The 16,642-nt window shown below is 38.6% G+C and overlaps 1 protein-coding gene across 1 annotated transcript in view; it reads left to right on the top strand.

Moving 5' to 3' along the window:
* LOC309552619 (dynein axonemal heavy chain 3-like) overlaps positions 1-16,642 on the top strand; it is a 1,537,563-nt gene that overhangs the window by 1,428,154 nt on the left and 92,767 nt on the right. Inside the window, exons 51-52 of the mRNA XM_082253560.1 lie at positions 939-1,015; positions 3,028-3,321. Coding sequence (XP_082109686.1) covers positions 939-1,015; positions 3,028-3,321 — 371 coding nt within the window. The remainder of the gene's footprint in view (positions 1-938; positions 1,016-3,027; positions 3,322-16,642) is intronic.

Below are 16,642 nucleotides of genomic sequence, written 5' to 3'. Positions count from 1 at the left end.
TTCATTTTTTTTAAACACATGATGGTGTTTTCAAATATTGGATTGAGAAGATTTCTTTTTGTTTGTCAATCTTTTTTTGCCACATGATTTATCTATTATTCACTATGGACTTTACATTATTATTTTATTCACAAGACTTTTTTATATACATATATTTTTTCACTTATGTACGATTTATTCACTTATGTATATTTACATAAGCTTATTACGCATGACTTTTTAGCCATAAAGACATGGTTGAGCGAGTTTGGGGTGGAGGAATTTGACTGGTCTGCACAGAGTCCTGATTTAAACCCGATAAAACACCTTTTGGATGAAATAGAGTGCAGACTGCGAGCCAGGCTGTCTTGTCCAACATCAGTGCCTGACCTAAAAAATGCGTTTCTGGAAGAATGGTCAAACATTCCCATAGACACACTCATAAACCTTGTGGACAGCCTTCCCAGAAGAGTTGAAGCTGTTATAGCTGCAAATGGTGGGCTAACTCAATATTGAACCCAACAGACTAAGACTGGTATGCCATTAAAGTTCATGTTCCTGTAAAGGCAGGCGCTCAATACTTTTAGTGTATATATATATATATATATATATATATATATATATATATATATACTGTGTGTATATATATATATATATATGCAGTGTATATATACAGTGTGTGTGTATATATATATATATATATATATATACAGTATATATGGTTTTTTTCTTAAATATATATATATATATATATATATATATATATATATATATATATACATATATATATATATATATGCTTGGAGTTTTGTTTCAATTAAACCAGCAGCTAAAGTTGTACTTCCTTATTTAGCTATTGTGTTTTAAATGCACAATTTTTTTTCTTATTCTAAACTTCATTGCTTCAACATAAAAGTAATGGCCATAAATGTAACTGCTTACACATTTTTTTCTTTCAGACATGGGCGGTATCAATCTTCAGACTATTTCTCTGGGCCAAGGCCAAGGTCCTATTGCTCGGAAAATGATTGAAAAGGTAAAGTGCTATAAAGTGCTAAAGCAGAAGCTTGGAAGATTTTGTAGCAAAACTGGCACTTATACAAAGATTTATTCAGAAAAAAAAAATGTTTTCTATGCAATAGTGAACACATTCCTTTAATAATTTTGATAATAAAAACTGGTTTGGTTAATAAAACAGTCTAGGTAAGTTCCAGGTGCATAACAGATGCTTTCATTTAATTTATTGTCTTTCTCTTTTTAAAGAAGAATTGGTTCAGCAAATGAGATAGGTCACCTTGACATCAGGCAATCACATTGGCTACTTAAATCCAGCAACATCGGCATAAATTGTAGTAAACTATCACATCGTTAAGTGTTGGCAGTAAACTATTATAAGCAAGCAAGCCAAATGTGTTAGCAGAAAAAAGTAAAAAAATAGGTAGAAGCTGGATATTTATGAGACCCCATACAATAACTTAAAACTAAAAGTAAAATTTTTGTACCAGCATTTTTTGTTACCCAGGCCTCATACATACTGTATATGTATTACGGCCTTGTCAGAATTGAATACATAAGATACTTTACCTATCAGTGTGTTAAAACTTAACTTGTGTTAACATTTTTACATTAAAAGCCCCACTTGAAACTAACCTTGCTTTCAAAATGTAACTACAGCTCTAGGGAAACGGCTATTATTCAAAATCATGTTTTTAATTGTGACTTCTATGCATTAAAGCATAGCTCAGCCTAAAACGGCTAATATCATAAGTAAATGAGATGAACTTCATAGTATTAATAAAATATCGTTTACCTAATTTTTTGAAAAAATTCGGCAAGATTTAATTTGGACTTTCCTATTTCACCAAAGGACCTATTTATAAAAGAATGCTTATAAAAGCATGTTTGCAAGTCATGTTTGGTGTTTGCTTTTCTTTAATTAGGCACATTTAGATGCACGATTTTACATATTAGGTTGAAATGCATGGGATGACTCAATACACATGGGTTCTCTGGGATGTAAAGGCCCATTTCTACTAGATGTGGGCCACATGGGTTTTAAGATTCCCTCTCACTTTCTTGTAAACTTGAACATGGCTCTTTTTTGTCTAGCTGGAAATCAATACACAGGAATGTAGTGTTTTTACTTGGTCAGTAATTGAATGGGGGAAGACCCAAAAATTAGTCTACCTCTAGAGTAAATTTGTAAATATGGTATATGATTTTTTTGTACCCTTTAGGACATATTGGAATTGATATACTAAAGGGAAATAGACTGTACCCATTGCAAGAATACCAAACCAGGTGCAAGGAAAAAAAAATAAATGTTTCTTGCACATGATTGGATGATGCCAATCAACAAAGCTTTGCCACATTTACTAAGCTAGGGAAAAACGAGTGCAACTGCACTTGCAAAGGACAAAGTCAACTTGCCTTTTGTAAATCTACCCCATTATTAGAAAGTTTCATGAAGACAACTTGGAGTTGACCACCATGCATGGACATTATGTAACACAGATGTGCTCAAAGCTAATTTTGTACTACATGACTGACAGACTTGGAGGAAACATATTACTTTTTCTAATTAGTGAACTGCAGTATGTAACAGTACTACTTTGGTGAAATATCCACTTTAAAGAGTATAACAATTTCACAATGCACATAACAAGTTACTTTTAATTGCTGCTCTGTAATAATATATAAAATATTTTACGTGGGTAACTTTTGCACTTTCTTTTACTTTTTCATATCTCATAAATATATTACAGAGGAATTGTATCAAAAGGCCAAGCATCTATTATTTCTTCACAATGACACTCATTTAATAGCCATTAAAATGCAAATATGTCTATGATTTTTAAATCAGGGAATTAACATTAACAGTTGGATGATTGATTAAAGGTCATGGAGTCTGTATAACTTAATTTCTCAGATAATAACTGTGTTTGGGTTTTCGCTAGATTGTTTGGGATTCACTGTTAATTTTGTCTGTTGACAGGTGAATAATTTGCTTGTTAACTTATTATTCAAAATATTTGTGTATTATTGCAGGCAGCAGAAGAAGGAACTTGGGTCGTGCTTCAGAACTGCCACTTGGCTACAAGTTGGCTTACAGAGCTTGAACACATCTGTGAAGAAGTGATCACAGATGCTGAAAAGACCAAGTCTAGCTTTCGCTTATGGCTGACTAGTTACCCCTCCAAAGATTTTCCTGTTTCAGTCCTACAAAATGGAATAAAGATGACCAATGAACCCCCAAAGGGACTAAGGGCAAACCTGCTCAAGTCATACCTCAGTGATCCAATTTGCAATCCGGCTTTCTTTAATGGCTGTAATAAACCTAAGGTAGGCTTCTTTTACTGTGTCAATGCATTCAACAAGCTCATTAGCGTCTAGGGCCAACATTCACAAAGCTTGACTAGAAAGGAGGACAATTGATGTTCAAACCAGTATTAATGCCGTATTCATTAATGACTTCAATAGTTATGCTTTTCAGTTCTAAATAATATGTGGTTAGTTAACTAATAAATCCCTTTGTTGCTGACATTCAGTGCTTAGTTAAAATGCATTCAATAGACGTTCTGTGGCGAGAAGAGGAGGAGCTCTTGTGTCAAAGAAATACATTAATTTTATCATGGCGATTTTATTTCTAGGAAGGTTTCGTTTAATAATTATCTATACAAAAAATGTCCATAGTTGTAGTTGACAATCTGCTGCAGATCACCACCAATCTTTCTGATTTGGGCATATGTGTCTTAATTCAAAGTTATAACAAATGGTGTTCTGTTTTAAGCTGAAGTCCAGGCAAAAACAAATACTTTGTAAATACAAGTGGCATGTGTATTCTTGCTTGAATCTTGGTGTCTATATGTATTTCTTCCAGATCTATGCAGTTATCCAGTGTGAATCTTTAGCTCAATACTTCCTGTAATAAAGACTGGTCACTGCTGCTGTCTTCTTATGCAGGGTGATTAGTCTTGTCTCCATCCCCTCCTGTAGTTTTCTGCGTGCAACCTATAGTTGGAGCTTCTGGGCCCTCCCCACAGCTCTGCCCTCTACATAGGCTATGTACAGCACAGTGATAATATCACTGCTAATTTTTCCAGGTACTATTTGGGTTTGCAAAGACATTTGGTATGTGGATTTATATCCTTTGTGGCTATTGATGATATATTCAAATGAAAGTTTTTTGTGCCCAAAGTTCAGCTTTAACATACCTGATCATGCATTTGCACTTGTCATATAGATCTAAACATATAATAGAATATGATCCCTCTTCTATTTCATTTGGTTCTTTTAGAACATAATCTCAGTTCATGACTTCCATTAAATGATAAGATAGCCATGCCCTTTACTTAGTTTATATAAGTGGAATAAGTTATATTAGCAGTATAACACAGTTACAGAAGAACACAGTTGAAAGAAATTATATATGAAGTGAACCTTTCAGCCATTGTAAATATTTAATAGTACAAGCCCTGCCCAAGAGCAGACATCACAAAATGCCTGCCATTACATTTATTGTGTATACGTGCCTGTATCCCCTGCTGTGTGTTGTGGTTCCATCCTCTAACCTCTACATCATTGCCAAGTCCTGTAGTGACGTAGAAGCCAGAGGATGGAACTACAGCTCACGGCAAGCATTCAAAACTTCCAGCAGCCGCCTCCCCAAGCCCCTCTATACACAAATTGGGGTTGTCCCTCTAGCAGGCCCAATCTCACCTCCTCTAACCCCTGCTTGTTTCTATCTTTTTGTAACCTGGTCATTAAAAATCTACTGCTGGGCTGCCCATCCCATAAACTTGAATGGGATGCTGCTTCTGCTATATTAGTACATCCCAATACAAATCATTTAGTTGTATTTTTAAGCATATTCCATGAATAATTATGGAAAAAAATGTATTTTCTTTCTTTGACTTTTCAAAAGTATTTTTAAGGCTTAATTATACAAGGTAGAATACTCATATAGTGTTGATCTTTTTTTGATTCGCCTTAGAGTATGAAACTGGTCATAAAACTGATATTATGATCATTTTAACATTCTGTTTTTAAAGAGGTTGTAAACTTGTTTAAAAATTTTTATTTTTTTTTAAAACCTGCAAGAGAAAGACATAATGAGCTAGTATGCATCGCATACTAGCTCATTATGAAATACTTACCTTAGAACGAGCCCCCGCCGTGCCGCTCTCTTACCTGTATGACGGGCGACATGACATGTCGCTCGTCTTCCGGGATCGCGGCATCCGGTCATCTGATTGGCCGGAGCCGCGGTGACGTCACTCCCGCGCACGCGCGCGGGAGCCGACGGTCACGGCACGGGGCTCTGAAGGAACGGCACGATCAGCCGTTCCTTCAGAGCGCATGCGCCAGTGACGTCACTGGCTGCATTAAAGGTAAATATCTCCTAAACGGTACATGTTTAGGAGATATTTACAGTACCTATAGGTAAGCCTTATCATAGGCTTACCTATAGGTACAACTTCCTGAGGAGGGTTTACTTCCTCTTTAAATCACAACATAAACCAATTCTGGAAATATGCCAGCAACTTACCATCAGGACCTGGGCTCAAACCTGGGACCTCTTTTGTGTCTTGCATTGATTCTTCTCACTGAGCTATCTGGGATGCTGGGCAGCTCTTTGCCTAATCTATTGGACAATCCTGCCTGATCTATTAGACAACCCTGCCTTGTGTCTTGATTGCTATTGAACCTCAAACTCCTTTTCCTCCCATGAACTTCCTATATAAGCCTTGCCTCTGCACTTCCTGCTGCCAGATTATTGTGGTCTGATCAGGCATACTACTTGAGCTACTTCTATTGCTGTTTGGAAAATGACTTTGGCTTGAGACACTGACTACAAAACTCTCCTCTGGCATCGACCTTGGCTTGTGACCTCGACCACGAAACTCTCCTCCTGCATCGACCTTGGCTTATGACCCCAACTACAAAACTCTCTAATGCACCGAACTTAGCTTGTGTCCCCAACACGGATTATTGGGCTGGTAATTCATACTTTCCTATCTCTCGCAGACCAGAGAACTGAGCTTGCCTGACATTGTCAGCCATTGGTCTCCACTCATTACAGGTATTCTCCTAACATAGACAGGCATTAGACTATCCCCAGAATTTATCTTGAGGGCATAGCCCATAAAGCAACATCAATTTCTGGCAAGATCAAAACCGCCAATAAGGCTGTGACAAAACATCACAATGGGCAGGAGGGTGGGCAACTCTTGTGACAGCTGAATCTCCTCAGATCAATTGGACATGCTCCAGCATAGCCTTTTCCTAGAGTTCCGGCTTCACCCATTCACCTCAGGTCTTTGCAGCCAAGGGAGCTACTTAATTTCCCTTTTTGGTTTACACCCACAGTGATGCCATGCTTCCAGCAGTCAGACTGTCTTTCCCTAAAGGAAGTTCATGACTTCCATTAAATGATAAGCTAACCATACCCTTTACTTCATTGCCTATCCCATAAACTTGAATTGGGAGCTGCTTCTGCTACAGTATATTGGTTTTCTATGTTTTTTGTAGCCTCGTCATTAAAATCTACTGCTGGGCTGTCCATCCCATAAACTTGAATGGGATGCTGCTTCTGCTATATTGATTCATCCCAATACAAATAATTTGTGTTGTATTTTTAAGCATATTCCTTGGATAATCGCAGAGATTTTTATTTTCCCCCAAACCTTTTTCTTTCCTTGATTTTTTTTCAAAAACCTATTCAGGCTTAATTATACAAGGTAAAGTACTCATATAGTGTTGATCTTTTTTTGATTTGCCTTACAATATAAAATTGGTCATAAAACTGAAATTATGATAATTTTAACATTCTGTTTTTAAATTGCAACATAAACCAATTATGGAAATATGCTAGCAACTTTATGAGCAAAAATTAATTGTTTTATAAATATTAAATCAGTGCATGCCTTTTTATAACCACACCATTTAATATACTAACAAAGTGTTTACTTGATATATTTGTAAACATCCCAACAACAGCAGTGACAATACTGTAAAATTGGGGCAATAAATAATAAAAACTGACCTTTTAATCTGCACATCTTGTCCACTGCAATTGGCAGGGTTCATATTGAATACAAAGAAGAGAATGCTAATCCAAAGAATGGGATCCCTTGTTTTCATCATCCATCATCAAAATGTCAACAGAAATGATAGTTCCTAGGATAGGGGAAATTCTCTTTGCAGCTGTGCTGAGAGGTCTCTTGACATGTATGCCAACAAAAATCCAGTCACATCACTCAGATTTTTCATCTTCCAGTTTATTTTGTTGTATGTCTGCTGCAGAGTAACCTTGTCGTGATTGAAAGATAGCTGAACTATTGCAAGAATATTCTGCGCCATGTAATGACTTGTTCAATATGTCATCGTTCTAGTTTCATAAATGTACAGCACATTGTCTGTGATGTTTCTTCTGGCATGCTTGCAAGTACAGAGAAACAGACACAAACTGCAAATTACCATATATATTTTAATATGCCTCATACAACCAAAATGCGACTAATGTCCACTCACCCACGCTATAGAGACAATAAAAATATGCATGTGAAAAACAATAAACAGCTGCTGCCACAATACATTTAGGGGGAGATTTACTAAAATTAGTGCAGACAGAATCTGGTGCATCTGTGAATAGAAACCAATCCGCTTCTAATGTCAGCAAGTTTAATTAAGCTTTGACAATAATACCTAGAAGCTGATTGGTTACTATGCACAGCTGCACCAGATTCTGTCTTCACCAGGTTTAGTAAATCTCCCCCATAAAGTCTAAAAATTGCTAACTTAAAAAGGAAGTAAAGCTTCCTCTGTAACTTGTGCCTATTATAAGGCTTACCTATAGGTACTCTAAATATCTCCAAAACATGCACTGTTTAGGAGATATTTACTTTGCCTGCAGTCAGTGACATCACTGGCACATGTTCTTTAAACGAACAGCCGCACATGCCATTCCTTCAGAGCCCTGTGCGTGAATGGTGGCCCCTGCGCGCATGTGCGGGAGTGACATCATTGCAGCTCTGGCCAATTAGACGGCCGGAGGACGCAAACAGAGAAGGAAGATCTGGGGCTTCGTTCTAGAGTAAGTTTTTCATAATGAGCTAATTTGCGATGCATACTAGCTCATTATGCCTTTGTTTTTCAGGTTTTTCTTTTTAATTTTTTTCTTTTTTGGAGGTTTACAACCTCCTTAAAGTGATACTAAAGTCTTGTTTTATTTTTGTTAAAAATAGCAAACATGTTATACTTACTTGCTTTGTGCAGTTGGTTTTGCACAGAGCAGCCTGGATCCTCCTCTTCTCGGGTCCCTCTTCAGCTCTCCTGGAGCCTCCCTTCTGTTGAGTGCCCCCACAGCAAGCAGCTTGCTATGGGGGCCCCAAGCTGAGCCATAGCTCCCTGTGTCCATACAGACAAGGAGCTGTGGCCCAGCCCCACTTCTCTCTCTCCTCATTGGCTCACTGACTTTGACAGCAGTGTGAGCCAATGGTGCCACGCTGTCATCTCAGCCAATGAGGAGGGAGAGTCCCGGACAGTTGAGAAAATCCTGCAACATTGCTGGATCGAGATGGGCTCAGTTAAGTAGCTGAGGGGAACTGCTGCACACAGAAGGTTTTTATCTTTAAGATAAAAAACCTTCTGACTTTACAACCACTTTAACCCTCTAATGAGAGAAGACAGCACTTACAATATCTGTGCAGCTTTCAACATAAGTTTAAAACATTTCTAATTCTTTGTAAAAACTAATTAAAAATGTCACTCATATAAAATCCAAACAGTGATGGGGATTAGGGTTCCTTGTTGAACAGTAACTTAAGTGTCCACTCAAATGTGCCCCACATTGCACTCACCAGGTCAAAATGACTTCTTGAATAAACAAGAAAGTCAAATTGCACCAAATGAACAAGGAATATCCCACTTGGTAAGAACCTCTCCGGAATCCCAAGTTTGCTGGCACCTCTTTAAGATCTCATGTGGTAATTATGGATACCCAACATGTCCAGAAATAAACAAAGGGGGAGAACCTCTCATCGTGTAAAATTGTTTACTAAATACTTTTAAAATTAAATTCAAATGCACTTACATTAGTAAATAGTAATCTCATGTATACACCAATTGCCATTGGGCCCTCCGGTGTGCATTCCAGACAGCAGAAGTGACAACACTGGAGGTCTTTCCCTATGCGTTTCGTCATCAAACTGCAATTTCTTCAGGATGAGATCTTAAAGACACCAGAAAGCATGGAATTCTGGAGAGGGATACCCCTTGTTTCTATGGAGCAGTTTGCCTTTCTTGTTTATTCAAGAAGTAATTTTGATCTGGTGATTGGGGTGTGATGATTTGGGGCATATTGGAATGGAAGAGTGCTCTCCCCTTTTGTGGCACCTAAGTTGCTGTTCGACAAGTGACTATTGACACTGTTTAGATTTTATATGACTGACTTTTTTCATTAATTTTCACCTGAATTATAAATATTATATTTTCTAGTTATGTAGAAAACTGCACGGATATTGTAAGTGCTGTCTTCTCTCATTAGAGGGTTAAGTTAGTAAAATTTAACTCATATGAAATTTCCAGCGATTAACAGCAAAACAAAAAAAACACTGTGCATCATCAAACCTAAAGACAACTATTTGTGTTTAGCTGTGTGTATAAAACTGACTAAATTCAATATTTATTATTATACTGTACAAGGTTATTAAATTTAGCTTTGCCTAGTTTTCTGATAAGCTTGGCACCTCGGCTCGTGTTCCAGGCACAGTTGCTGCACATGAACTGCCTGAAATCCCCCACTGCACAGAAGGTGGGAGACAGGGTGTGAGGTCATGTAGTTGACAAGCAGCAAATGGGAGATTTCAGGTGTCCTCTGACCTTGTGATTATGCAGTAGTTGCAACACCTAAACTTCTATCCTGACAGCTTACTCTTTAGTTGAAATGGTAATGGAGCAAACTGGATTTCCTTTTCTATGTTGCTACTTTTTCTTCCACAATGAACACAGAACAATAGTGCTACATATATACATATATTTATTGTCAAAAGTATTGGGACGCCTGCCTTTATACGCACATGAACTTTAATGGCATTCCAGTCTTAGTCCGTAGGGTTCAATATTGAGTTGGCCCACCCTTAGCAGCTCTAACAGCTTCAACTCTTCTGGGAAGGCTGCCCACAAGCTTTAGGAGTGTGTCTATGGGAATGTTTGACCATTCTTCCAGAAGCACATTTTTGAGGTCAGGCACTGATGTTGAATGAAAAGGCCTGGTTAACAGTCTCAGCTTTAATTCATCCCAAAAGTGTTCTGTCAGGTTGAGATCAGGACTCTGTGCAGGCCAGTCAAGTTCCTCCACCCCAAAATCGCTCATCCATGTCTTTGTGGACCTTTCTTTGTGCACTAGTTCCATGTTCCAACATGACTGCGCATCAGTGACCAAAGCAAGGTCCCCAAACTGTTCCCACAAAGTTGGGATTATGAAATTATCCAAATTGTCTTGGTATGCTGACGCCTTAAGAGTTCCCTTTACTGGAACTAGGGGGCCAAGCCCAACCCCTGAAAAGCAACCCCACACCCCAATCCCCCCTCCACCAAATGGTTTGAACCAGTGCACAAAGCAAGGTCCATAAAGACATAAATGAACGAGTTTGGGGTGGAGGAAGTTGACTGGTCTGCATAAAGTGCTGACTTCATGTAAGAATCTTCTTTTGAGCATGGCATCTGGGCTGTGGAAGAGAATAGGTGGGACCACAGCCAGTCCATCCCATTCCGGAAGTCCGCCAACAGGATACTTGACTTGTTTAAAGAATTCTGGGAGGCCTCACAGGAAGGGGCTGTGAAAGAGGTCTTTTAGGGCCCCATTACACTTGCCGGCATGCTAAACCAGAGTGATCTAGCATACAGGCAACAGTCTATTTTGGACTGCAGAGCCATGCAGCAGGGGGCGGTGTGATGCGCTTAATTTGCCCGGCCAGCCAGTGTTTTTTTTATTGGAATTTAGAGGTCCGAGAGTCCATGATAATGCGCACACTAGAACGGATGAGCGAACAGCCAATGTTCGACTCGAAGCTCATCCCTAGTAAAAATGTTGCCTAATATTGCACAGCTCTAGAATGCAGTGAAACATTGCGTTTTAGTGCGATCATGACACATAAACAATTGTTTTTTTGTGTGTCATTGCAGTTAACTGAATTTATCCATGAGGTAACTGAACATAGTGTGGACAAGCCCTTAAAAATACTGTGGAGGGTGAACATACAGACTGTTTGCTTTGTGAGAACACTTGGACAACTCACTGAGACTGAGCAAAAGCCTGCTGCTGAATAGCAATCTTTGTGCTGCAGTAAGCAAGACTTTTTACTTCTTTGCTGAAGTAAAGCATTTTCCGTTATCTGAAAACAAACAGGTAATTAGTAGGGATGATCGAACTTTTGAAAAGTTCGGTTCGGCCAGAACATCTGAACATCCCGAAAGTTCGGCCCAGATTTCAGAACCCCATTGAAATCAATGGGACCCGAACTTCGGTAATCAAAAAACACAATTTTTAAGCCCTAAAACCCAATAAATGCCCCTAAAAAGTGCCTAGGGTTCTGGGTCATGCCCCATTAACTATTAATCACACAAAAAAAAGTTCTTAAAAATTGTAATTTTTGATAAAAAAGCCAATTATTGAAAAAAAAAAAGAGAGATTTGATTTTGACTTTGGATTTAGTATCTGGGGGGTCTAAAAAGTGTACATGTGAAGTTTCAGCTCTGTAGCATGTCCAGAACCATGAAAAAAAAAAGATAATTTTTCAGTAGAACAGGGATGTGTGGGACCCTCCTTTTATTTACATAGTTACATAGTTACATAGTTAGTGAGGTTGAAAAAAGACATCAGTCCATCCAGTTCAACCTATGATGCGTGTGTGTGTTTGCTTTTAACCGTACATTGTATACCCCTGTATGTTGTGGTCTTTAAGGTGTCCATCTAATAGTTTTTTGAAACTATCAATGCTCCCTGCTGATATGACTGCTTGTGGAAGAGAATTCCACATCCTTACCGTTCTTACAGTGAAGAACCCCTTACGCACTTTAAGGTTAAACCGCCTTTCCTCTAGTTTTAGTGAGTGGCCACGTGTCTTATTGTATCTCCTTTCTCTGAATAGTTTGTTCCTTATGCTCGGGTCACCAGTACAGTATTTGTACATTGATATCATATCCCCCCTCAATCGTCTTTTCTCCAGAGAGAAAAGGTTCAGGGCTTGTAGTCTTTCCTCATAGCTGATGTCCTCCATTCCCCTAATTATTTTTGTTGCCCTTCTCTGGACTTTCTCCAGTTCCAGCACATCCTTCCTGAGGACCGGTGCCCAGAACTGGACAGCATACTCCAGATGTGGCCGGACCAGAGTCTTGTAGAGTGGGAGAATAATCTCTTTATTTCTGGAGTGAATCCCCTTTTTTATACATCCCAGTATTCTGTTGGCTTTGCTTGCGGCGGCTTGGCATTGCATGCCACTGCCAAGCTTGTTGTCTACCAGTACCCCCAAGTCCTTTTCCATCCTAGACTCACCCAGAGGTTCCCCCCCTAGTGAGTAGCTTGCTTTCTGGTTTCTGGCCCCCAAGTGCATTACTTTACATTTATCAACATTAAACCTCATCTGCCATGTAGTTGCCCACCCCGTTATTTTGTTCAGGTCTGCTTGCAAGGTTTCCACATCCTGCATAGAAGATATTGGCATGCCTAGTTTAGTATCATCTGCAAATACTGAGATTGTGCTAGATATCCCCTCCTCTAGATCATTTATGAACAAATTAAACAGGATTGGTCCCAGGACAGAACCCTGGGGGACCCCACTTTCCACACCCGCCCAATCCGAGTACTCCCCATTAATCACCACCCTCTGTACTCTCCCCTGGAGCCAGTTCTCTATCCAGGTACTCACCTTCTGATCCATACCTACCTTCCTTAGTTTGTACAGTAATCGTTTGTGGGGAACGGTGTCAAAGGCCTTTGCAAAGTCCAGATACACCACATCCACAGGCTTACCTTTATCTAGGTGGCTGCTCACTTCATCGTAGAAGGTTAATAGATTGGTTTTGCACGAACGATTTTTCATGAATCCATGCTGATTACTACTTATAATACCGTTTTCATTACTAAAGTCTTGTATGTGGTCCCTTAACATCCCCTCCAAAATTTTGCAGACTACAGATGTTAGGCTGACCGGCCTATAGTTACCCGGGATATATCTCGGCCCCTTCTTAAATATTGGTACCACGTTGGCTTTTTTCCAATCAGCTGGCACCATACCCGTCTGTAAACTATCCTTAAAGATCAAGAATAATGGTCTGGCAATCACCTGGCTGAGCTCATTAAGAACCCTCGGGTGCAAGCCATCCGGTCCCGGGGATTTATTTATGTTAAGTTTCTCTAGTTTGGCTCTAAGTCTATCTTCTGTTAGCCATGGTGGCACTTCCTGAGGTGTATTATTTAGTTCAGCCTTACAAGCTGGGTTCGTGTAGCCCCCCGATTCTTTTGTGAAGACTGAAGAGAAGAAATGATTTAACACTTCCGCCTTTTCTCTGTCCTCAGTGGCCATATTTCCTTTATCATCTTTTATGGGGCCAATGTGTTCTGGCCTCGCTTTCTTACTGTTTATATACTTAAAAAACTTCTTGGGGTTCTTTTTGCTCTCCTCCGCTATATGTCTCTCGTGTTCTATTTTAGCCTCCCTGATTTCGTCTTTACATTTCTTATTACACTCTTTGTAGTGCTTAAATGCTGCCAATGACCCCTCAGTCTTGTATTTTTTGAAGGCCTTTTCCTTAGCACTAATATGCATTTTTATGTTGGAGTTTAGCCATCCAGGGTTTATTTTTGCTCTTTTAACACCTATATGATCTTTTTTTCTGGTTCTGGACATGCTACAGAGCTGAAACTTCACAGGAACACCTTTTAGACCCCCAGACACAAAATCACACAAAAAAAGTTCTTAAAAATTGTCATTTTTGATAAAAAAAAGCCAATTATTGAAAAAAAAAAAAAAAAGAGAGATTTTTTGATTTTTACTTTGGATTTCAGAAATATATGCTTGCGCTAATGAAATCATTTACAGTAATATATTTCTGCTACTATCACACCTATATATGGCTAGGTGTCTATATACATATAATTATGTGTGTATATATACCACTATACACAAGTTCAGATGTTTTGCCTGCCTCAAAAGAACCCCAGAAAATGCCAAAAAAAACGCTAGCGTCAAAAAAAAATGCCAAGGTGTGTTTTTGCTGGCATTTTTTGGGGGTTTTTGGAGGCAGGCAAAACATCAGAACTTGTGCACAATACCACTATACACAAGTTCAGATGTTTTTCCTGACTGCAAAGAACCCAAAAAAATGCCTTCTATTAAACCGGCAAGGTGTTACAGCAGCGAAGCCAACCCCCTGAGCTGAAAGTTTTCTAATACAAACGATCTTTTTTTTTATGGTTCTGGACATGCTACAGAGCTGAAACTTCACATGTACACTTTTTAGACCCCCCAGATCTGAAATCCAAAGAAAATAAAAATCAAAAAATCTCTTTTTTTTTTTTTTTTTTAATTTTTTTAATAATTGGCTTTTTTATCAAAAATGACAATTTTTAAGAACTTTTTTTGTGTGATTTTGTGTCTGTGGGGTCTAAAAGGTGTACCTGTAAAGTTTCAGTTCTGTAGCATGTCCAGAACCAGAAAAAAAAAGGATTGTATGTATTAGAAAACTTTCAGCTCAGGGGGTTAGCTTCTCTCCTCGGTTTTCACACCTTGCCGGTTTCAAAGCAGGCATTTTTTTGGGTTCTTTGCAGTCAGGAAAAACATCTGAACTTGTGTATAGTGGTACTGTGCACAAGTTCAGATGTTTTGCCTGCCTCCAAAACCCCCCAAAAAATGCCAGCAAAAACACACCTGGGCATTTTTTTTTTGATGCTAGCGTTTTTTTGGCATTTTTTTGGGTTCTTTTGAGGCAGGCAAAACATCTGAACTTGTGTATAGTGGTATATATACAAACATAATTATATTTATATAGACACCTAGCCATATATAGGTGTGATAGTAGCAGAAATATATTACTGTAAATGATTTCATTAGCGCAAGCATATATTTCTGCTACTGTCACACCTATATATGTCTAGGTGTGTATATAAATATATGGATGTGTGTATATACACCACTATACACAAGTTCAGATGTTTTGCCTGCCTCCAAAACCCCCCAAAAAATGCCAGCAAAAACACACCTGGGCATTTTTTTTGACGCTAGCGTTTTTTTGGCATTTTTTTGGGTTCTTTTGAGGTAGGCAAAACATTTGAACTTGTGTATAGTGGTATATATACACACATAATTATATGTATATAGACACCTAGCCATATATAGGTGTGATAGTAGCAGAAATATATTACTGTAAATGATTTCATTAGCGCAAGCATTTATTTCTGCTACTATCACACCTATATATGTCTAGGGGTATATATACAGACATATATGTGTATATATACCCCCTATACACATGTTCAGATGTCATGTCTGACATCAAACATGTCCTCAAAAAAGCACTGGCAGTGGCAGCCCCTGCAGCATAAAAAATGCTTGGCTGGTGAGAAGCCATATGGGTGTGCCGAAGCAATTCAGAGAAATGATCATTTCTCTATAGCGGTCACCCTGCTATGGAACGGTTTTGTCACCCTGCCATAGCAGTCACTGCCAGTTAACCCTACACTACACTACGGTCCCCTTACACTTAACACTTTCCCTACAGAAACTAAATTTTTGAAGCTAACTTAAGTGTAACGGAGCACTCTAACTACACTAGATATCCCTTTCCTCACACTAATAAATAGCTAAATGACACTTTTAAAGTAAAATTAACAGAACTGCTTCCACTCTCTTCCATGTCCAGTATAACAATGCTAGGAATATGGCGGGGGCGATCTTATATACTGGGGGGCGTATTCACTAATGATTGGTCTAGGGACCCCCTAGTCACTCCAATCACATTCCTAGCATTCTCCTGCCCCCTCAATTGGCTTTTGCTAATGGTTCTGGTCCAATCACGGGCTTTTAAAGCCCATTTCCTGAAGCATTGCATTTTGGTCGGTTCTGGTTCCCGAATTCCGAACTTTTTGGGCAAAAAGTTCTAAATTCGGCCGAACCTCGAACACCCAATGTTCGGGCCGAACCGATGGTCGACCCGAACTGTTTGATCATCCCTAGTAATTAGTAGGGATGAGTCAAATTTACCTGGGTTCAGTTGAGAGAGCAATGTTTTTAGTTATGATCAATGGAATTAGTGAAAACAATTGGTGATCCATTTGACCTCAAGAGTATATAAACATAAAACCTGTTGCTTTTCCCCTTTAGATATATGTGTATCATCAAAAGTGCAGTAAATATTCAAATTATGCCAAAAGTCAATACATAATCTCCAAATAAATAGAGAACAATAAAAAAAAAACAATAAAATACATTCAAGTGTATAATATCCCACAACATAGAAACTACAAACAGTTAAAATAATATAAGTGAATAACTCTGCGATGAAGTTCATCCACAGTGAAAAGTGCTGATTGAATATCACACGTGGTCACTCCTGTGCTCCAACACCAACATAACCTTTTACCAAAGATATAAGACCTTTGTAT

Source organism: Pelophylax lessonae, assembly GCF_965119305.1.
Source record: "Pelophylax lessonae genome assembly, chromosome: 4".
In the NCBI taxonomy this organism is placed as follows: Eukaryota; Metazoa; Chordata; class Amphibia; order Anura; family Ranidae; genus Pelophylax; species Pelophylax lessonae.
The sequence above is the reverse complement of the archived record's forward strand: the minus strand, read 5'-3'. Positions and strand labels throughout refer to the sequence as shown.